Source organism: Lagenorhynchus albirostris, chromosome 10 (assembly GCF_949774975.1).
Source record: "Lagenorhynchus albirostris chromosome 10, mLagAlb1.1, whole genome shotgun sequence".
Taxonomy (NCBI): domain Eukaryota; kingdom Metazoa; phylum Chordata; class Mammalia; order Artiodactyla; family Delphinidae; genus Lagenorhynchus; species Lagenorhynchus albirostris.
In genome coordinates this window covers 40,250,030-40,273,153 of record NC_083104.1, presented here as the reverse complement: position 1 = coordinate 40,273,153, position 23,124 = coordinate 40,250,030, and the positions used below count along the sequence as shown (strand labels likewise).

Genomic DNA, 23,124 nt, shown 5'->3' with positions numbered 1-23,124 from the left:
TTGAGCTTTGGGGTCAGAGACATTTAGGTTCAAATTTTACCCCATTCTTAACAAGCATGACAATGTAACCTGCCAACACCTTAGTTTCCTTGCTTCTACTTAATAACAATGCCACTTTCTCCAAAGGGTTGTCCTGAAAAGAACCTTAAATGACGAAACAGAAAACCCCTATATAATGTGTGACAAACATGGGGATTGAGAAAGAAATGTTGGTTTCCGATGACTTCTAAGCAATGTTTAAAACTTCTCTTCATTTCTTTGGTCTTAACTTCTCTCACCTTCCCCTATAACTGAAAGCAAATAAAATCTCATAATATTTTTAGGTTAAACAAAAAAGGTCTCAAATAGCAGTATTATTTTTTCGATTCCTAGAATGGTCTCTGGTCAAACAAAAAACAATACAAACTTAGAGAAATCAGTAGATACTAATCAATGATTACAGTGTTAAAAGACGCTTAAACTAAAGAAACTCCTGGGACTTCCCTGGTGGTGCAGTGGTTAAGAATCTGCCTGCCAATGCAGGGGACATGGGTTCGATCCCTTGTCCGGGAAGATCCCACATGCCGTGGAGCAACTAAGCTGAGCACCATTAACTATGGAGCCTGCACTCTAGAGCCTGTGAGCCACAACTACTGAGCCCACATGTTGCAACTACTGAAGCCCGCGCACCTAGAGCCCATGCTCCACAACAAGAGAAGCCACTGCAATGAGAAGCCCGCACACCGCAACGAAGAGTAGCCCCTGCTTGCCGCAACTAGAGAAAGCCCATGCGCAGCAATGAAGACCCAATGCGGCCAAAGATTTAAAAAAAAAAAAAAAGGCAGCACCAGCATTAGAAAACAATTCATTAAAAAAAAAAGAAACTCCTTTTGATAACACTTACTTCCCTAAATAATTCCCATGAGAAGTCTCCTAATAAATGAAAAATAAGGTGTTTCAGACCTAGTGTTCACCTATCTTAACTAACTTTTATTTCACCAAATACTTCCCCCCAAATCCACAATAAAAAGTTAGATAGGCTAATGAGAGAAATCCAGTCTTGTATTTCGTAAGGAAACTTATTTATTTTTTCCCATATTATCATTTTACCATCATTAATACATAAAAGTTACTAGTGTAACCGTAAATTAAGTATCACAATAAAAAGTATGATTAATCTACCACCCAGGCAGAATATTACCTTGATAAGGAAACCTACATCATTCTATCTCAAATCTGTGTGCTATGTAATAAGGCACTATTTTGTTATATAAAGTGTAAGTTTAAATGTAAATTTGATACTTCCTTTCTTTGAACTCTGAACTTGTAATGTGGTTCAGAAAGATAGGAGATATACTATTGACTCCCCACTACAACTTTGCTGAGCCAGTTCTACAGGGAGCACCATTTGTTGTTTCCTAATTTATTCTATTAGTCACAGCCCAATATAAATCACTTTAACTGTAATAGGCCAGCATTAGTTATAGAATTCTGTCTACAACTCATTTAGAAATATTCATATTAGCCTGGTATTTTCCTTAACCCTTATTAAATGGTAAAAGGACCCAAATTCTATTGCTGCAACTAGTGAGTATACACTGCACTTCAGAAAGGTTTACCTGATAGGCCACCTCCAGGTCCTACGAATGAAGTTTACTGTTCATGCCATTCAAAGAATCACCCTTTGTAGTCTCCAGTGCTTCCTGCAGCAGTCTGATCCAAGCTTTACAAATCATACATTCACTAATGAATCAGGAAAATCTAGCCCCACAGGACTAAGGTTGCTAGATTTTTTTTTTTTTTTTTGGTCCTCTTTTAAATCCCACTAAACTAGAAATGGCCAACTTCTCAACCTGTTTCTTAACCACTAATCCTTTATGGTATCATCTACCAAAATTTTTAAAACAGATTTACATGTAAAACCATGTCCCGGATTTTGCAGAGTACAGAAACTTCTTTGAATGAAATAAGAAGGCTTTGCCAACCCTTTTCAATTCCATGACCACAGGGAACCAAAAGACCCTACAAATGAACCAAAAACACACAAAAAAAGTTGAGGAAAGTAAGACCTTTCCCAGGCATTCAATAGACCCAGGTTTTCCTGGCGTGAGCTGGGCACTGCCTCATGGTGCAGAATCAACAAAGAGCAACAGAAATGTGGCTTGGTTTGCTAATTTCAGTCTCCATCTAAAGAAAGGAAAATAAGTGAGTTTTCAAACTAAGAAATACTGTGGATACTGTAAATTACTTTTTAACTCAAAGCCTTGGTACTCTGGATTAGTAACCAATATCAAGAACAGTTAGGTCAATAATTTGTTCTGAAGACTAGAGTGTGAACTTTGATTAATCTGAAAATCTGTTTCCATTATCTGCAAAATGAAACTGCTAGATTGACACTTTCAAGAAAGTAGAGAAAACAACAGGGGTAGGCCCTATGCAAACTCATGGAAACTCTAACATTTTAGGCTAGAAGAGACCTTACTGGTACCTACTCAAACCACCTAGAATAGAGCACCAGGAGTTCAGATGGTATCATCTGTGGCATACTGGCTGACAATTTAAATTTTTACTTCATATTATCTTTATCCTATAAGAATAAATGAAAAAGACAAAATCACTGCAGCTGAAGCATAGGTTGTATAAATTTCATACAACTGATACAAAGTCATAACTATTAGGCAAGATGACAGCAATAAATCTTTAGCTTGAATTATTCTTCAGAAATTGTTTCATGATGAATGAAAAAAATTAATGAACAACGCAAGAAACGTTGGAAATACACTACTGATAATTATATATAAAACAGTATTTTTACTGTATTTTAGTGTGAAAATTACCCTCTTATATACGAACACTTCCCGTTTGAGAAGTCAAGTACTGTTTATGAAGCTACTTTATTAAAATTCTACTCCTCTTCAAGATCAATTAAACAAAAACAGATAGAAGTCCTTATTAGCAAAAATATCATTTGTCCAATATCACAGACTGGCATAGCTAAATGACACATTATAGAGAGTATCTAACCATCTCTTATTACAGATGAGAAAACTCAGAGGTAATGAACTCAGAGCTTTTCCATGAAAACACAGCAACCAAAAGACAGCTGGAGTGGTATGTTGACATCAGATAAAACAAACTTTTAAACAAAAAATGTTACAAGAGAAAAAGGTATTATATAATGATGAAAGGGTCAACCCATTAAAAAGATATAACAATTATAAACATACATGCAACGAACAATACAGTCTCAAAATATATGAAGCAAAACCAGACAGAATTGAAGAAAGGAACACAGTCCACCCACAATAGTTGGAGATTCCAAGACATTTCAAAAAGGATGGAACAACTAGGAAAAAAGATAAAGAAGCAGACAACTTGAACAACACTATAGACCAGCCACACCAAACATACACAGAAGACACCATTCAATGATAGCAAAATACAACATGAATATTTTCACCAGGACAGACAATATGTTAAGCAACAAAACAAGTCTTAATAAAATTTAAAAAATAGAAATCACACAAATTATCTTCTGTGAATAAAATGGAATAAAACTAGAAATTAATAACAGAAGGAAATCTTAAAAATTCACAAATTGGTACAAGTAAACAACATGCTGTTTTATTTTTTTAAGAAACTATTTTCTATCAACCTCTCCATTTTAAGAGTTTGTGTTAGAATAGCTTAAGACCACTGAGTGGTTTAAAAAACATACTCTTAAACAACCAATGGGTCAAAGAAGAAATCACCAGGGAAACTGCAAAATATTTTGAGAAGAACGAAAACAAAAACAAAACATATGAAGACTTACGGAATGCAGCAAAAAGAGGGATATTTATATAGCTATGAAAGTCTACGTTATCTACATTAATAAGGACGAAAGATCTCAAATCAATATCCCAATTTCCAACTTAAGGCACTATTAAAAGAAGAGCAAACTTAACCAAAAGCAAGAGAAGGAAGGAAATAATAAAGATCAGAGTGATGATAAATTAAGAGAATAGAAAAACAATACAGAGAACCACTGAAATCAAAAGTGGGTTCTCTGAAAAGATTAAATTGACAAGCCTTTTTCTAGACTGATGAAGGAAAAAAAAACTGGACCAAATTACTATTATCAGGAATGAAAATGGAAACACTACCAACCTCACAGAAATAAAAAGGAATATAGGGCCTTCCCTGGTAGCGCAGTGATTAAGAATCCACCCGCCAATGCAGGGGACACTGGTTCGAGCCCTGGTTCAGGAAGATCCCACATGCCGCAGAGCAACTAAGCCTGTGCGCCACAACTACTGACCCTGTGCTCTAGAGCCTGCGAGCCACAACTACTGAGCCCGCACACCACAACTACTGAAGCCTGCATGCCTAGAGCCCGTGCTCTGTAGCAAGAGAAGCCACCGCAATGAGAAGCCCGTGCACTGCAACGAGAAGTAGCCCCCGCTTACCACAACTAGAGAAAGCCCACGTGCTGCAACGAAAACCCAACACAACCAAAAATAAATAATTTTTTTAAAGGAATATAAAAGAACATTATGAACTTTTAAAAAAACAGCTTTACCAAGATATAATTCACCGTATGATCAATCCATCAAAATGAGTACAATTCAATGAATTTTAGTATCTTTCCAGATATGTACAACAATCACCACAGTAAATTTCAGAACATTTTCATCACCTCAAAGGGAAACCTATACCCTTTAGCTATCATCCCCCTTTACCCCTGTTCCTCCCAACCCTAAGCAATCATTAATATACTTTCTGTCTCTATAGATTTACCTATTCAGGACATTTGATATAATTGGAATTACATACTATATTGTCCTTTTTACTGGCTTCTTTCACCTATCATAATGTTTACAAGGTTGCTCCATGATGTGGCATATGTTAACACTTCATTCCATTTTATGGTCAAATAATATTCCATTGTATACCACATTTTGCTTATCCATACAGTTGATGGATACCTGAGTTGTTTCTACTTAGGGTTTTATGATTTATTCTTGTGTGTGCGGTGAACAAATTTGATAATCTACAAATTCCTAGAAAAACACAAACTACCAAAACTGTTTCAAGAAGAAAAAGAATAGGGCTTCCCTGGTGGCGCAGTGGTTGAGAGTCCGCCTGCCGACTCTCAGGGGACACGGGTTCGTGCCCCGGTCTGGGAGGATCCCACGTGCCACGGAGTGGCTAGGCCCGTGAGCCATGGCCGCTGAGCCTGTGGTCCGCAACAGGAGAGGCCACAGCAGTGATAGGCCCACATACCGCAAAAAAAAAAAAAAAAAAGAAAAATAGACTTTCTATAGCAAGTAAACAGATTTTCTATCAGTAGTCAAAAAACGTTTTAAATACAGCCACTAAACAGTATGGCGGTTCCTCAGAAAACTAAAAACAGAATTACCATATGATCCAGCAATCTCACTCCTGGGCATATATCCAGAGAAAACCGTAATTCGAAAAGACACGTGCACCCCAACGTTCATTGCATCACTATTTACAATAGCCAAGACATGAAAACAACTTAAATGTCCACTGACAGCTGAGTGGATAAAGAAGATGTGATACATATATACAATGAAATACTACTCAGCTGTAAAAAAAAAAGAAGTAATGCCGTTTGCAACAACATGGATGGACCTAGAGATTATCACACTAAGTGAAGTAAGTCAGAAAAAGACAAATACCATATGATATCACTTATAATGTGGAATCTAAAATATGAACAAATGAACTTTATCTATGAAACCAACAGATTCATGGACACAGGGAACACACCTGTGGTTGCCAAGGGGGAGGGAATTGGGGGAGGGATGGAGTGGGAGGTTGGGGTTAGCAGGTGTAAGTTATTATATACAGAATGGATAAACAACAGGGTCCTACTGTATGGCACAGAGAACTACGTTCAATATCCTGTGATACACCATAATGGAAAATAATATTAAAAAAATAATATATGTATAATGGAATCACTTTGCTGTACAGCAGAAAATAACACAACATTGTAAATCAACTATACTTCAATTAAAAAAAACATTAAAAAAGAGCACAGGACTTGAAGGATTCACATACAAGTTCTATCAAACATTTAAAGAACAAACACCAATACTTCTTTAACTCTTCAAAAAGTTAGAACAATTTCTAAAGCATTCTTAGAAGTTAGTATTACCCTGATACCAAAACCAGACAAAGATATCACAAGAAATAAAAAGTACTAACCAATATCCCTTATGACTATAGATGCAAAAATCTTTAATACTAGCAAACCTAATCTAATAGAATATTAAATGGATTAGTCACATTGATCAAGTGGGATTTATCGCAGAAATGCAAAGGTGGTTTAACAGGTGAGACTCAATTAATATGAAACACATAAATATTTACTTATGGAATAAAGTAAAAATACCACACAATCATCTCAATTGATACATTAAAAGCTGCTGATGAGAACTTCCCTGGTGGTTCACTGGTTAAGACTCTGCGCTTCCACTGCAAGGGGCACGGGTTCCATCCCTGGTCAGGGAACTAAGATTCCGCATACCGTGCGTGCAGCAAAAACAAAACAAACAAAACAAAACAAACAAAAAAAACCCAGCAGCTGATGAAATCCAACACCCTTTCATGATAAAAACACTCAACAAGGGGCTTCCCTGGTAGCGCAGTGGTTGAGAGTCCACCTGCCGATGCAGGGGACACGGGTTCGTGCCCTGGTCCGGAAAGAGCCCACATGCCACGGAGCGGCTAGGCCCGTGAGCCATGGCCGCTGAGCCTGCACGTCCGGAGCCCGTGCTCCGCAACGGGAGAGGCCACAACAGTGAGAGGCCCGCGTACCGCAAAAAAAAAAACCAAAAAAACACACTCAACAAAATAGAAACAGAAGGGAACTTTCGAAAGTTGATAAAAGGCGTCTATGAAAATCGAACATATAACATCATACTAACGATAAAATGCTAAAAGCTTTCTCCCTAAGATCAGAAAAACAATTTCATTTACAACATTCAAAAGAATAAAATACAAAGGAAAAGATTTAACAAAGGAAATACAAGACTAAAAACTTCAAAACATTGCTTAAAGAAATTAAAGGCCTAAAATAAATGGAATGACATCTGATGTTCATTGCTTGAAAGACTTAACACTGTTGAGATAGCAATACTCCCCAAACTGAATGCAAATAAAAAATCACAATAAGATACCACTTCACACACACACAGGCTGGGTATTTTTTTTAAAAAGGGAAGGGGAAAACAAGTGTTGGCAAGGATGTGGAGAAATCGGAACCTTCATACATTCCTAGTGGAAACAAAATGGTAAAACCACTGTGAAAACAGCTGGATAGTTCCTCAAAAAGTTAAATAAAGAATTACCACATGATCCAGTAGTTCCACTGCTACATACCCAAGAAGCAGAAAATCACCAAGTAACCTGTACATGAATGTTCATAACAGCATTATTCAAAAGTATGAAAAAGTGGAAACAATACAAATATCCATAAACTGATTAATAGATTAGTAAAATGTGGTATATCCACCCAAGTATATTATTCAGCATAGTACTGAATTACACTATACCATGGATGAACTTTGAAAACACTATGCTACCTGAAAGAAGTCAGACACAAAAGGCCACACATAGTATGATTTTCATTTATAGGAAATATCCAGAATAGGCAAATCCATAGAGACAGAAAGCGGAGTAATGGTCAACAGAGCTAAGGAGAGAAAAAATGGGAAGTGACTGCTTAATTGGTATGGGGTTTTTCTTTTGGGGTGACAAAAATGTTCTGGAATTAGATAGTGGTAATGAATGAACAATACTGTGAATTTACTAGAAGCCACTGGATTATATACATTTAAGTGATTAAAATGAAGCATTTTATATGAATTTTATTTCAATTTAAAAATCACCCAAAACAACAATAAACTTAAATCTACTCAGCAACATATAAATTAAAATAACCACAAAAGTCCTCTTTCTGAATTCTTATGTCTATACGCTCAAAACCTAGATCTAAAAACAGGCATCAGATACCTCACAACTGTGATATTATTAACAGTTATGAGGGGACTTCCCTGGTGGCACAGTGGTTAAGAATCCGTCTGCCAATGCAGGGGACGTGGGTTCGATCCCTGGTTCGGGAAAAGGTCACATGTCGTGGAGCAACTAAGCCCGTGCACCACAACTACTGAGCCTGCATTCTAGAGCCCGCAAGGCACAACTACTGAGCCCACACACAACTACTGAAGCCCGCATGCTCTAGGGCCCGCGTGCTGCAACTACTGAAGCCTGCGCACCTAGAGCCCACGCTCCGCAACAAGAGAAGCCACCGCAATGAGAAGCCCGCATGCCACAATGAAGAGTAGCCTCCACTCGCCACAACGAGAGAAAGCCTGCACGCAGCAACGAAGACCCAACACAGCCAAACATAAAACGAAAACAAAAACGGTTATCAGACAATTTTAAAAATTCTATCATAAAAGGAAGAGATAAAAAAAATACATTAATTTTTTACGATGCAAGTTTCTTTTGATCATTGTACTCACTCTTAAGTGCAAGCAGACCCAATTATTCTAGCAAGCTGATAGGAAAATACAACACCTATTATCCCTGTTCTTGGGGGCAGCAGTGACTCACCAAGCTTCTCTGGCTCATCTGGCCCTGTGCCTGCAATGCAGCTGCTCTCCAAACCATAGGAGGGATCCACCTTCCCAGAGGCTCGTGCTGCTTCTTGTACTTTTTTGACGTGAGCTTCCACCAATTCCAGTGGTACCTCCTCCCGGACTCGAGAAAACTCTTCTGTTTAAGAAGAAAAATGGAACAGTGATCTGGCTTTGCATAAATATTTGCTTCAATGTAAACTGGATAATATGACACATTAGTGTATCGTGTATAAACCTAGTGACCTTTCTGGAGACTCAATCTGATCTACCCCAGCAAATCAAGAGGGCCAAAGGAGATAAACATGTACAGTAACGAAATTCTGTGACTCTATGTTTTACCTTACATGTCACAGCATCTTACTATATAAACAGGAGATCTTTAAATTTCTATTAGTAACAATCAAAACTGCTATCCAGGGACTTCCCTGGTGGTCCAGTGGTTAAGACTCCACGCTTCCACTGCAGGGGGCCTTGGTTCGATCCCTGGTCGAGGAACTAAGATCCCGCATGCCACAAGGTGCGGCCAAAACTAAATATATTTAAAAAAAAATAAAAAATTGCTGCCCAAATTTCATCTAACTCTGCTGGCTAGATTTTAATCAAGATAACAATAAGGATAAAACAACCAGAAAATCAAGAAAGAGTTCTATGGTATGAGAAAATTCTAGTAAGAATTATTGTAATCCAAGAATGTTAAATGACTCCTTTTTGCCAATTATATAAAATTCTGAATGAATCACAAAACATACCATTAAAAACCTGTTTTGTCCCTCTAAATTCTTTTTTTTTTTTTTTAGAAGATGTTGGGGGTAGGAGTTTATTAATTAATTAATTTATTTTTGCTGTGTTGGGTCTTTGTTTCTGTGCGAGGGCTTTCTCTAGTTGCGGCAAGCGGGGGCCACTCTTCATCACAGTGCGTGGGACTCTCACTATCGCGGCCTCTCTTGTTGCGGAGCACAGGCTCCAGACGCGCAGGCTCAGTAGTTGTGGCTCACGGGCCTAGTTGCTCCGTGGCATGTGGGATCCTCCCAGACCAGGGCTCGAATCCGTGTCCCCTGCATTAGCAGGCAGATTCTCAATCACTGCGCCACCAGGGAACCCCTGAATTCTTAATAAATGCTCCTAGTTTGAAAATTATTATATTTTAAGTGTTTTAGTTTAAAATGTTATAATACTTCAAATACAACATGGTATCTTCAAGGGGTAATATCCGATTTTTTTTTGTTATTTACATAACTGAAATGAATATAACAGCCGATAACACTTAAATCTGAGATAAAATTAGCATGAAAGGAAGTATTAAACCATTATCTGAAATTGTTACTCTGGTGAGATGGCTTAAGAAAGTTCATACCCAAAGCTGCTCTGGCTGCAGCAGATGCCACACGAGGATCCACCACAGATGCCAAAAAAGCAACAGTGCTCATGACTGGGTTTCCTGACTGACTGAAGGGGACAGGCTGGTAGGCCAGGGGCCCCAGGGAAGCATCAGAATTCTCAAGGTATGGGTCCTCAATGGGAAGCCTCAAAAAGTGGAGGATGCATTCATCCTGTGTGCGACTTCCAACGTGTTCCGACACTTTGTTCCAGTCATCCTTATACATCTCCAGAGCCTATAATGGAAAAAAACAGGAGCTTTAATATCCGGTAACAAGGAAGTATTTAATGACATCAGAAGCCTGTGACTGTTCTTTAGACAGACTTTAAAAACAGTAATGAAAATGGTTATACTGTTCATAAGAAAATAGGTAGCTATGATTGCTTTCATTATTATATTAAATTCTCAATCAGTCAAGAAAAATAAATAAAAGGCATGCATATTACAAAGGAAGAACAACTGGTTTTTATTAATACACACATGACTGCTTATATAGGAAATCCTACAGAATCTACAAAAAAAGGTATTAAACTAAAAAGTTTAGCAAGGTCATCAGTTAAAAGGATAATAGAAAAACTCAATTATATTTCCATATATACTAGCAATGAAAATTTTTTAATTGGAAAAAAGTATTTAAAATAGCACAAAAATGAAATACTTAGGAAAAAATATAATGAAGAATGTGTAAGACCAATATGCTGGAAAAAATAAAACATGCTGAGAAATCAAAGACCTAAATAAATGAAGAGATATGCTGTGTTCATTCATTAGAAGTCTCAATATTGTTAAGATGTCAATTCTCTCCAAATTGAACTACAGATTCAATGCAATCCCATTCAAACTTTTTTGTTAAAAATTACGAAACTGATGCTAAAATTCATAGAGCACACACATTTCTAGTTTAAAAATTTTTAACTTTTCAGAGAAAATGCTGAAAAACTCCAACAAAAACAAGAAAAGCAGTCTCCAAGGGGGAGGGAGATAGAACAGTATGAAGGAAGCCACAAATAGGTGGTGCTGAGAAATTCAAGGAATGAATTGGGTAAAAGAATCTCTTGGGGAGCTACTGTAGCTACCAAAGTTACTACTCTCACATGGTTCTATCTACAGCCATGACTCTCCACCAGGGGCAACTGTGTCTCCTTAGGGACAATTGGCAGTGGCTGGAGACATTCTGGGTTGACACAATTGGAGAGGTGCTACTGGCACCTAGTGGGTAGAGGCCGTGGATGCTGTTAAAAATTCTACAATGCACGTAAGAGACCCCACAACAAAAAAGCTATCTGGTCCAAAATGTTAATAGTAGCGTGGCTAAAAACCCTACTGTAGAGCCTGATTTGCTAATACTGTGTTAAGATGAGTTCACCATGATGATGGTTCTCTCCGTGTTTATTGCCTCAGTGAATTCTTTTTTAATTTTTTACTTTAATTTTATTTTTTGGCCATGCCATGAGGCACGCGGGATCTTGGTTCCTTGAACAGGGATTGAATCCACACCCCCTGCACTGGAAGTATGGAGTCTTAACAACTGGACTGCCAGGGAAGTCCCACCTCAGTGAATTCTTAAATCTGGACTCCAACTGCTGCTCCAGGCTTGCTTTCTCACTGGAGTGGTACAGGACTCCTCAAAAACCCAAGCCAACAAATCACCTTACTCATTAAATCCCTTGAAAAACAAGGCTAATTCTGGGTATCCTCTGGACAGTCTGTGGCTTTGGGTAGTTCTAAAAGGAATTACTTTAGAAAAAAGACGCAGATTGTAACAAAAAACAAATATCAATCTAGCTCATGAGGGTCCCTGGGGCCCGAAACATACAACTGAGACTCGTAAGTTTCTGATTCTGGGTAGAGATTTTCTTGACATGTTCTAGCATAACCTTTTCAAACAAACTTATTTTTATAAGTTTCTTTCTTTATTCATTTTCCTTCAGCCAGAGAAAAAAAGAAAGTTCAGGAAGGTTTTTCCCCAGAATAAAGCTAAGGAACTGTCATGCAAAATTCAAGCCAGAGCACAAGGCTGAGCAACAGTCAAGTTCTGAGCCTGGGCACTGGCATTACATAAGAGGGGCAGACTGAAGAGATGTTTTCAAAACGACATGGTGACCAACTGGCCAGGAAGGAGAAGGGTGACATATAGAGAAAAGTTATTAGGAGACATTTTACACTACAAAACACTTTCATTCCTCCTGTCATCACTGGGGTCTTCACCACTGCTTACTTGGATTCTTAGAATTGCCTGTCTCTCTACCCTTAAATTCATCCTTCTTCCTGTTGCTAGAGCGAAGTATGTTTGACACAGGACACCATCTCTCTCCTGCCTGAAACTATTTCAGTGTTCATCATTATCTTACGGAATTAAGGCCAAACATGACCAGGTATCAGCTACTTCTTCCCCCTCACCTCCGTACTCTTTAATGCTCCAAAAATACCCAGATCTCACAACACTGTTCCTAAGTACTGTGCCTATGTACAGTTTGTTCTGCACTGGAAATATCATGTACTAGAACCAACACCAGCACCCCACTCCAGGAAGCTGTCCATTATATCTCATCCACCCAGCCCAGATGCGCAGCCACTCCTCTGTACCTCTCATGCTCCAGTCATATCTCTAATTGTGTTTTAATCGGTTTCTGTCACAGACTAGACTATGAATTCCTTAACTCTAGAGACTATGGCCTAGCCATCTCAATCTACAGCATCTGCCACAGTGCCTGAAACATAGTACGCAATAAAATGTGCTCAATTTAACCACAGGTAACTGGACTAAAGAAGGAAAGGAATCTGACTTTTGCATGGCTCCAAGCATCAAAAAAACAACCTGGGGAATTCCCTGGCGGTCCAGTGGTTAGGACTCTTCACTTCCACTGCCAGGGACCCAGGTTCAATCCCTGATCAGGGAACTAAGATCCTGCAAGCCAAGCGGCGAGGCCAAAAAACCAACCAACCAACCAACCAACCAACCAAACAAAACCCCCCTGTATTTTAAAAAAAAGGCTTTCTTCAAAACAATTTTTTTTTTTTTTACTGGAAGACATACTCATCTAAAGTGTAATTCAAAATTACACAGGAAGATAAGCAACAAAGATTTACTGTATAGAATAAGGAACTATATTTAATGTCTTGTAATAAAAATAATCTGAAAAATTATATATGTAACTGAATCACTTTGCTGTATACCTGAAACTAACACAATATTGTAAATAAGCTGTATTTCAATAAAAAATAAATAAAATTACACAGGAAAAAATATTTCCTGGGTTGCTTATCAAGGCAAAGTAGGTCAAGTGCATGCACACTGTGAGAAAAATCTTTGAGGCTGCTTACTGAATACCTTCTAATGCTATTGTTTCTATAATCTGGCCAGTATAAAATGAGAAACCCATCTATGGATAAACAAATATTAATACATATCATGGATTTTCTTTGTAGGTGCAAGATTTTATGGCCATTAATTATTTAATACAAAGCATGAGAAAGCAAAGCAGGCATGAGAAAGACAAGTTAACCAGGTAGAACCAACAAGCTCACAGATTCAAGTTTTCTCAATTTCAAAGCCAGGGACAATGATAAATGACCAGGAAGAATACTGTAATCAGTTGTGGACTTAAAAGAAATCGTGAAAGCCTCTTTTTAAAAATCCCCTTAGTCACTATGGAATAGAATGGTGCTATTTCTTCTTTCTGGCACCCTGATTCTATCAATGCCATTTCAAACTGCTGTAAGGACTTCTTATACTGATGATGCATTTTGTGGCTTCTTATACTGATGATGCATTTTCAGGTGAAATACCTGAAATTCCTCACACATTTTACAAATGAAATCTTACTCAAACATGACTCCATCTTCTTGATCTTATGCATGTCTACCAATTAAAGATCTTTTTCAAACTGCATTCATTTGTCCAATGAATAGATTCCACTTTAGTTATTTGCAAAATTGAAATTATGCCCCCAATATTTGTAGGAACACAATAAACTGAACACAACCAAAAACAATAACCTGCAGCATTCCATACAATAACTGTGCTTTGATAAGAAACCATATCAAATAAAGTATTTTTAAATAAAAGTGAACTGTTGTACTGTTGGTGGGAATGTAAATTGATACAGCCACTATGGAGAACAGTATGGAAGTTCCTTAAAAAACTAAAAATAGAACTACCATACGACCCAACAATCCCACTACTGGGCATATACCCTGAGAAAACCATAATTCAAAGAGTCATGTACTATAATGTTCACTGCAGCTCTATTTACAATAGCCAGGACATGGAAGCAACCTAAGTGTCCATCAACAGATGAAAGGATAAAGAAGATGTGGCACATATATACAATGGAATATTACTCAGCCATAAAAAGAAAGGTGTGGCACAAATACACAATGGAATATTCCATACAATGGAATATTACTCAGCCATAAAAAGAAACGAAATTGAGTTATTTGTAGTGAGATGGATGGACCTAGAGTCTGTCATACAGAGTGAAGTAAGTCAGAAAGAGAAAAACAAATACCGTATGCTAACACATATATATGGAATCTAAAAAAAAAAAAAAAAGGTCATGAAGAACCTAGGGGCAAGATGGGAATAAAGACACAGACCTACTAGAGAATGGACTTGAGGATATGGGGAGGGGAAGGGTAAGCTGGGACAAAGTGAGAGAGTGGCATGGACATATATACACTACCAAACGTAAAATAGATAGCTAGTGGGAAGTAGCCGCATAGCACAGGGAGATCAGCTCGGTGCTTTGTGTCCACCTAGAGGGGTGGGATAGGGAGGGTGGGAGGGAGGGAGACACAAGAGGGAAGAGATATGGGGACATACGTATATGTATAACTGATTCACTTTGTTATAAAGCAGAAACTAACACACCATTGTAAAGCAATTATACTCCAAAAAAGAAGTTAAAAAAAAAAAAAGCGAAGCATGGGATAGGTTAAAAATAAAAAAAAGTGGTGGTCTCAAGAATAATCCTAAATATTTGGGAAGCTGCCTGTGTGATATACTTGTCCGATAAAATGGTATGATTTTGGCAAGGGTAGGGGTAGGCAGACAACAATAAACCCTAATGAATCTTCCAGATTTATCAGGGAGAAATTGACCATGTTTTTGGTTATAAATCGATTAAAAATTTTTCTTCTGACTTCATAGTCTTAAGCTATTAATTACCAATAAACTATAAAAACAGAAGGTGTTAATGGTAAACAATGCTGTTGGGAAGCCTTTTATTTCTCTTTGTGTAAGCACAGACAACACCTGTTGATTCAACAGCATGTTTAAAAGAAAAATCAACCACTGCACAGGTTCCACCTGCAGGAGAGAAAATGCACTATTGTGTGGGGATACTGTGGTTTTCTTGAATATGCTCAGGTTAAACAGTAGCTTCACCATTCTGACCTCACTCTGTATTTACTATCCACGAATCTTAATGTAGCAGAGGAGAAAATTTTGACTATCAATATGCAGCAAGGAAAAGAGCTGACTGACAGGAGCCTGTTGTTTCAGGTAGTGTTGCACAATTTAATTTCTCCCTAGAGCCCACAGATTCTAAACAAGCAATACAAATGCATATCCCATACATTCCCCCACAAATACTGAGAACTTTAAAATTAACATCCATAGCACATATGGCTAGAGAAGACAGCGTTGAAATAAATAAAAAGGAGCTCAGAAAATAAGCTCTTTGCATATCACTGATACTCAATGGACAGATAAGAATAAATTAAAATAGTGGTAAAAACTCAGAAAGAGGGCTTCCCTGGTGGCGCAGTGGTTGAGAGTCCGCCTGCCGATGCAGGGGATGTGGGTTCGTGCCCTGGTCCGGGAAGATCCCACATGCCGCAGAGCGTCTGGGCCCGTGAGCCATGGCCACTGGGCCTGCGCATCCAGAGCCTGCGCTCCACAATGGGAGAGGCCACAACAGTGAGAGGCCTGCGTACCACAAAAAAAAAAAAAAAAAACAACCTCAAAAAGAACAAATATTTTTGAATTTTGATCCAGAGAGACACAGAGAGAGAGAGACTAAGAGAATAAGGAAAAGTAGAAGAGGGGTGTAAAACAGAAAAGGAAAGAGTTAATACACCACTAAAACTTCTTAATGAACCACAACTGTTGGAACAACTCAAAATCAAATTAAAGCAATGCAGAAACGTGAGCCATCACCAGGCCCAAAGTATCCTAATGTGTAGTCTGGATACTCATGGAGCACCAGACCCTTTCACAGGAACTGAAAGATCAAAATCATTTTCAGAATAATACTAGGACCTTACTGTCTGTTCATTACATTGACATTTGCTCAATGGTGCAAAAGCAATTAGTATGACCCCTTAGTATGAATCAAGGCAGTGGCACCATACTGTCCTGTCATTTTATTCTTCAGTGCTGCACACTTGCAGAAGCAAAATAAGCCAACTTTACTTAAACTTTTCCTTGATGAAACAGTAAAAATTAATTTTATTGAATCTAAGTATCTTAGCCCATGTGTTTTTAATCTTCAGTATTATGAAATGGGAGGTACACAAGACGACTAAATATCAACTTTCAAAGCATGACGGCTGTCTAAAAGAAAAGCACTTGTGATTGAGTTTCAAGTTCAAGTAGCCACTCTTTTCACTGAATATCATCACTAGAATGAATTGCTACCACACCACGGTTTTACAGACACAGATATCTGGCAGACATTTTCTCAAAAATAAACAATGATTCTCAAAAATGTCACTCCAGGGACTTCCCTTCCCTGGCAGTCCAGTTGTTAAGACTTTGCCTTCCAATGCAGGGGGCATGGGTTTGACCCCTGGTCGGGGAGCTAAGATCCCACATGCCTCGCAGCCAAAAAAACAAAACATAAAACAAAGGCAGTGTTGTAACGAATTCAATAAAGACTTAAAAAAAAAAAAAAGTCACTCCAAGGAAAACTGATGGTGTTTGTTGCCAATGATTAAGTGAAAATTACAATTGTGAAAAATACTTATCTGCCATGAAAGCGTGTTCTTTTTTTTTTTATTTTTTTATTTATGACTGCGTTGGGTCTTCATTGCTGCACGCGGGCTTTTCTCTGGTTGTGGCGAGCGGGGGCTACTCTTCGTTGTGGTGCGCAGCTTCTCATTGCGGTGGCTTCTCTTGTTGTGGAGCACAGGCTCTAGGCATGCAGGCTTCAGCAGTTGTGCCTCATGGGCTCTAGAGCACAGACTCAGTAGTTGTGGCGCACGGACTTAGTTGCTCCGCGGCATTGTGGGATCTTCCCAGACCAGGGCTCGAACCCATGTCTCCTGCATTGGCAGGCAGATTCTTAACCACTGCGCCACTAGGGAAGTCCCGCTTGTTCTACTTTTTAAAAGACTTTTCTAATGAGATTGGTCACAGTATTATCAAATTAGATTTTTTTCATATTGTATCATGAACTGCATCAACATTTGGAAGATCTGCATAATTCAGTAAACCAATATTTTCCAATTTATCAATGAAAGACATTATGCAATCATACATGGATAAAAGATCCATTACTAGGGCAAGAGAGACCAATGGATTCCATGCTGCAACTAAGCTTTAAGAAACTATCAGTGGTCAAGTTTTAATGTAACACAAGCATACCTCAGAGATACTGCGGGTTCAGTTCTGGACCACTGAGATAAAGCGAATACTGCAATAAAGCAAGTCACATGGATATTTTGGTTTTCCAGCACATATAAAAGTTATGTTTACACTATACTGTTGTCTACTAAGTGTGCAATAGTATTATATATCTTAAAAAGAACACTGGGGGCTTCCCTGGTGGCACAGTGGTTGAGAGTACGCCTGCCGATGCAGGGGACACGGGTTCGTGCCCCGGTCCGGGAGGATGCCACATGCCGCAGAGCGGCTGGGCCCGTGAGCCATGGCTGCTGAGCCTGCGCGTCCAGAGCCTGTGCTCCGCAACGGGAGAGGCCACAACAGTGAGAGGCCCGCGTACCGCAAACGAGAAAAAAAAAAAGAACACTGTACCTTAATTTTAAAATACTTTGTTGCTAAAAAATGCTAACCATCACCTGAGCCTTCAGTGTGTAATCTTTTTGCAAGAGTAACATTCAAGACCACTGATCACAGATCACTGTAACAAATATAATAAGAAAGTTTGAAATATTGTGAGGATTACCAAAATGTGACACAGAGACACAAGGTGAGCAAATACTGTTGGAAAAATGGCACCAACCAACGTGCTTAATGCAGGGTTTCCACAAACCTTCAATTTGTTTTTTTTTAAAAAAAAAGGAGGGACATGTCTGTATCACAGAAGAATATTCATAATTACCTGAAAAGGCCATTAAGATACTTCTCCTGCTTCCAACTACATATCCAGGTGATACCAGACTTTCCTAATATACTTAAACTAAAACATACCTGGTAGAAAAGCAAATATGAAAATCCACCTGTATTCTAGTAAGCCAAACATTACAGATTTGCTAAAATATATAAATGCTACACTTCTCACTAATATCTTTTTTCAAAAGATATTTTTCATAAAAATGTTAATTATGTTAACTCAAAAGGGGTTCACTGTTATTTTAAGTGAATTAAATATTCTTCTCAGTTTTAATTTTTAGTTTAAAAAATACTGATTAAAAATATATATATACTGATAAAGTCACATAAATTAAAACTCTCTGGAGTCCTCAATAAAAATTTTGAGAGTACAAGTGCTTCTTGAGCCCAGAAAGTTTGAGAACTGCTGCCCTAGCCTAATCTTTTATTTGATACTTGATTTCTGAATTGCATATTTTATACGATATACAAGTTTCGATCAGATGCAGTACTCCAGTGAAAGGGAGTGCTCTTCCTCCATAAATTCACTGCTCTAATGTTACAGTTATAATTGGTGTAGATGCTGCCAGTAATTACCAGGAGCAATCATCAACTTCTTCCAGGTTGAACCCACTATTGAAACTAGAAAGCCATGTATTTGTTTTCCCAGGATCACACGCAGTACTAGGTGTTTATGAGACCCATTTGATCAGTGAGATAGAAAGGAAACACTGATGAGGGGCTTCTGGGAAAGCTTTTCCTCACAAGAGCCCAGGAAGAGAAGTCCCCAGGTACCTTTTCCAATTCTCTTTCTGTTTTAAATAGGGATGAGAAGTCTGGAACTACCAGTCTTCCTGTGACCAGAACACAAAGAGACAGAATGTGGACAGCTACGGAAGGCAGAACAAAACAAGAGAAAAACTAGGGACCTGATGATATAATTGAACAGTGGAAAGAATCTTGGAATTGCCAATCTGAAGAAATCTAGTTGAACAAAAAACCAAAGTTCTTTTGGTTTAATGTATTGCTCGTCAGATTTTCTGTTCCATGTAGGCAAAAGCATTCCTAACATATTTAACAATAAACTTCCTCATTTGGTCCTAATTCAGCTCCCACACATACTATCCACAAATACTAAGTAGTGTCATGAAGTCTCCATTTTACCCCAACAATTGTTGTTCTACAGCTAAAGACAAATAGTCCTTCTTCGGAACTGGTTGATAAATATGAAACCAAATACTCTCTTTTTCCTACCCTTCAGAGTAGAAATAATTCTGAGATCTAGTTCTGTAAGAATTTGCAAGAATCTCTAAAGACAACGAAATTAAAAAAGCATTCAATATGCTGACTGACAGAGACACGATGCATAATCATGGGCTTATCACAGTCTTCTGCTTTCATAATCAAGATAATTTTTTCAATGGCAGGTATCTTCATCCACTTTTCAGAAATCCTTTTGGAAAATACGGAGGTTGTACACTCAATTGCATACAAGCACTAGGGAACTAATCTACAATGACTGAGGAGGGCTAAGTTAAGAAAATTTGGACTATGAAGAAATGCCCCATTTCAAAGGAACATCTGCTACCCAAGGCCAGCCAGCTAATTATTGCTATCTGAGAATAAGGGCCCGGAGTTGCCAGATCTTCTAATTTTGGAGGAAGAGTTAGATGTCTAGATTGCTTTGGAAAATCTGCAATATTTAATTGTTGGCAACAGATTTAAAACAAAAAGAACCCAACCTGAGCCAAAATAATACATATCTAGGCTTGATCTCCCCTACTGACAGCTAGCACATCAATTCCAGTGTGATATTTAAACTGCAACAGCCCAAGAAAATGCTATTAAAACTCATTACATGGATTGAAAATTTTCAGGATAAATTCCAAAGGTATATTTAAAATGCTAGTCACAGAAAGTTAGCAGCCATCTCATATGAATAAAGGGGCTTCATCACTAATCTGCTTACCTCCAGCAGTAGAAGTGTCTCCTGTTCAGTCCATTCTCTTCCAGCACTAGCACCTTTACTCTAAAGATAAAAATTCAGAAATTATTTACTCATTCCTAAAGGCTGAATGGAGCTCATCAGGATTCCCTTCTAAGTTCTGCAGACCGTTTTCTGCAATCCACCAAAGTAAGTCCCTGAGTAACAAGAATAAAACACATAAGGAACCAAAACTCCCAAGAGAAAGGCTGGCTTATTTCAAAGATTTCTTGCTATCTACCAAGGAGTCATGGACTACTTAGACATTAGACATGGATTACTTAGACCACTTATTTCTATTATTTATAAGAAAACCAAGTCTGTGTTGTGTAAAACCAAATCAACTGACTCATACTTCTTGATTTGCACATTCTACTCCATTCATGAAGAGGACTGGCTGTGTAGTATACTTGATATTATTCTTTAGCCGCATATGTTACTAATTCAAAATACACATTCTAACATATTATCCCTTCTCTGAAAATTCTACTTTGGGAGATTACAATTTAAGAAATGAAAACTTCTATAGTCCATGATTCCTTTGTGTCAATAAAGTTTCTCAGTTCATTTGACTCAACCTTTCTGCACGACTGTGCTATACACTGCAGGTAAAAATTATGATTTATTAGGTCTCCATAATATTCAATCCATATCATTATGAAATATTTGTTCATTTGCAAAAAATGTACTAAAAATAACTAGTCTTGGGCTTCCCTGGTGGCGCAGTGGTTGAGAGTCCGCCTGCCGATGCAGGGGACACGGGTTCGTGCCCTGGTCCGGGAAGATCCCACATGCCGCAGAGCGACTGGGCCCATAAGCCATGGCCGCTGAGCCTGTGCGTCCAAAGCCTGTGCTCCGCAACGGGAGAGGCCACAACAGTGAGAGGCCCGCGTACCGCAAAATAAATAAATAAATAAAAATAACTAGTCTTTAAATACAGAATAAGAAGAGGAATCTAAGAATTGCAGGATTAAAAGTCTAAAGTATGCCTTTGTGAGGAAGAAAAGATGTATGTAGCTTTAACTCCCAATACACTGCTCAGACTCCTTGAGGATTACTTTAAGAGAACCAAAGGCTACTCTTTTTTATTTTGTTTTTGGCAGCATGTGGGATCTTAGTTCCCTGACCAGGAACCCAGGCCCTTGGCAGTGAGAGCTAACCACTGGACCGCCAGGGAATTCCCCCAAAGGCTACTCTTAATGAACAAACATCAGAAGTGACCATCAATCAGATATGGAGCCCTGAGTGGAACAACATTCATCAATATTTCATCTAATTTCTGAAAAAGAAGACCCAAATATAGGGCAGATCTGTATAACCTAGACATGAATGGCATTTACTGGGTAGGTCCACAGCAACCATTTCCCCACTTCTCATCCACAAAGCATAGAAAGGATTTTCCCCATTCCTACTGGCTTAAGTCAGTTAATGTTTCTCCTCTTGATTACAACTTGAGTAACTTCATCAGGGCCAGGGTTTCTACATGATTTTAGAATTTCTTTCTTTTGTATTTATTGAGGTAAAATATATGTATAACAAAATACACAAATCTTATGTGTACAGTGTGACTACAATTTTACTTATAATACCCATGTAACAACACTCAAATCAATACTGAAAAGCACCCCCCCTTAACCTCCAGCTGTTAACAAACCACAAAAGTATTGATACACACTATTCTGAATTCTACAATCGTAGGCTAGTTTCTGTGGATCTGAATTTTATAATAACAAAACCATTCAGTATGTAGTTTATGGGTCTGGTTTCTTGTCCAATATTATGGTAAGCAGATTCAACCTCACTGTTATATGAAAAAGTGAAACATTTCATCTCTGTATAGCATTACATTGTTTGAATAAACCACAATTTACCCATTATATTATTTACAGTTTTTGACTATCCTGGATAAGGCTGCTATGGATGTTCTCGCACATTCTTTTATAAACCCATTTATCTGGTCTATATAGCCAGAAGTTGGATAATTGGGTACATACATGTTTAGCTATAATCGTGTTCTCTACACTTTTACTTTCTGGAAGAACTTATGTAGATTGGTATTATTTCTTCCTTATGTGCCTGGTACAAATTCATCAGCAGAATCATCTGGGCATAGAGTTTTGTTTTTAGGAAGACGTTTAACTACATATAGATATTGTATAACAGTGTATAAATTATACACTTGAATAAGGTGGTTCAAGTATATAATTTCTAGTGGCTGCTCTAAAAAATTATCACAAACTTGGTGGCTTAAAATAACAAAAATTTATCCTCTCACAGCTCAGGAGGATAGAAGTTCAAAATCATTAAGACTGAACCAAAATCAAGGTGTTAGCAAGGCAATGCTCCCTCTGGAAGCTCTAGGGGAGAATAAATTCTTTGTCTTTCCTTCTTCTGGTGGCTGCCCCAGAATTCTTTGGTTTGTAGCCACCTCATTCCAGTATCTGCATCCAAGATCACATAGATTTTACAGCCTCCTCCTGTATGTAAAATCTCTATACTTTTCTCTTATAAGGACAAACGTGATGGTACTCAGAGCCCACCAGAATAATACGGGATTATCTCATCTTAAAAATCTTTAACTTAATCACATCTGCAAAGGATCTTTTTCCATATAAGGTAATATTTACAAGTTACAGATATGAGGACCTGATTTCTTTGGAGGACATTATTTTTAACCTAATATGTCAAGTTATCTCTATCCTGGGAAGACTTTTATATCTTCGTTTTTCAAAAAAATATATTTATTTATTTGGTTACACTGGGTCTTAGTTGTGGCAGGTGGGCTCCTTAGTAGTGGCTTGCAGGCTCCTAAGTTGCAGCACGCAGGCTCCTTAGTTGTGGCATGCGAACT

The 23,124-nt window shown here is 38.1% G+C and overlaps 1 protein-coding gene across 4 annotated transcripts in view; it reads right to left on the bottom strand.

The window, feature by feature from the left end:
- The window catches only part of SMARCC1 (SWI/SNF related, matrix associated, actin dependent regulator of chromatin subfamily c member 1), a 181,286-nt gene that overhangs the window by 58,886 nt on the left and 99,276 nt on the right, over window positions 1-23,124 (bottom strand). For all 4 annotated transcript variants that reach the window (XM_060162096.1, XM_060162097.1, XM_060162098.1 and 1 more), the window contains exons 19-21: window positions 20,259-20,318; window positions 9,988-10,246; window positions 8,608-8,769 (exon numbers count right to left, since the gene is read on the bottom strand). In XM_060162096.1, the coding sequence (XP_060018079.1) occupies window positions 8,608-8,769; window positions 9,988-10,246; window positions 20,259-20,318 (481 nt within the window). The remainder of the gene's footprint in view (window positions 1-8,607; window positions 8,770-9,987; window positions 10,247-20,258; window positions 20,319-23,124) is intronic.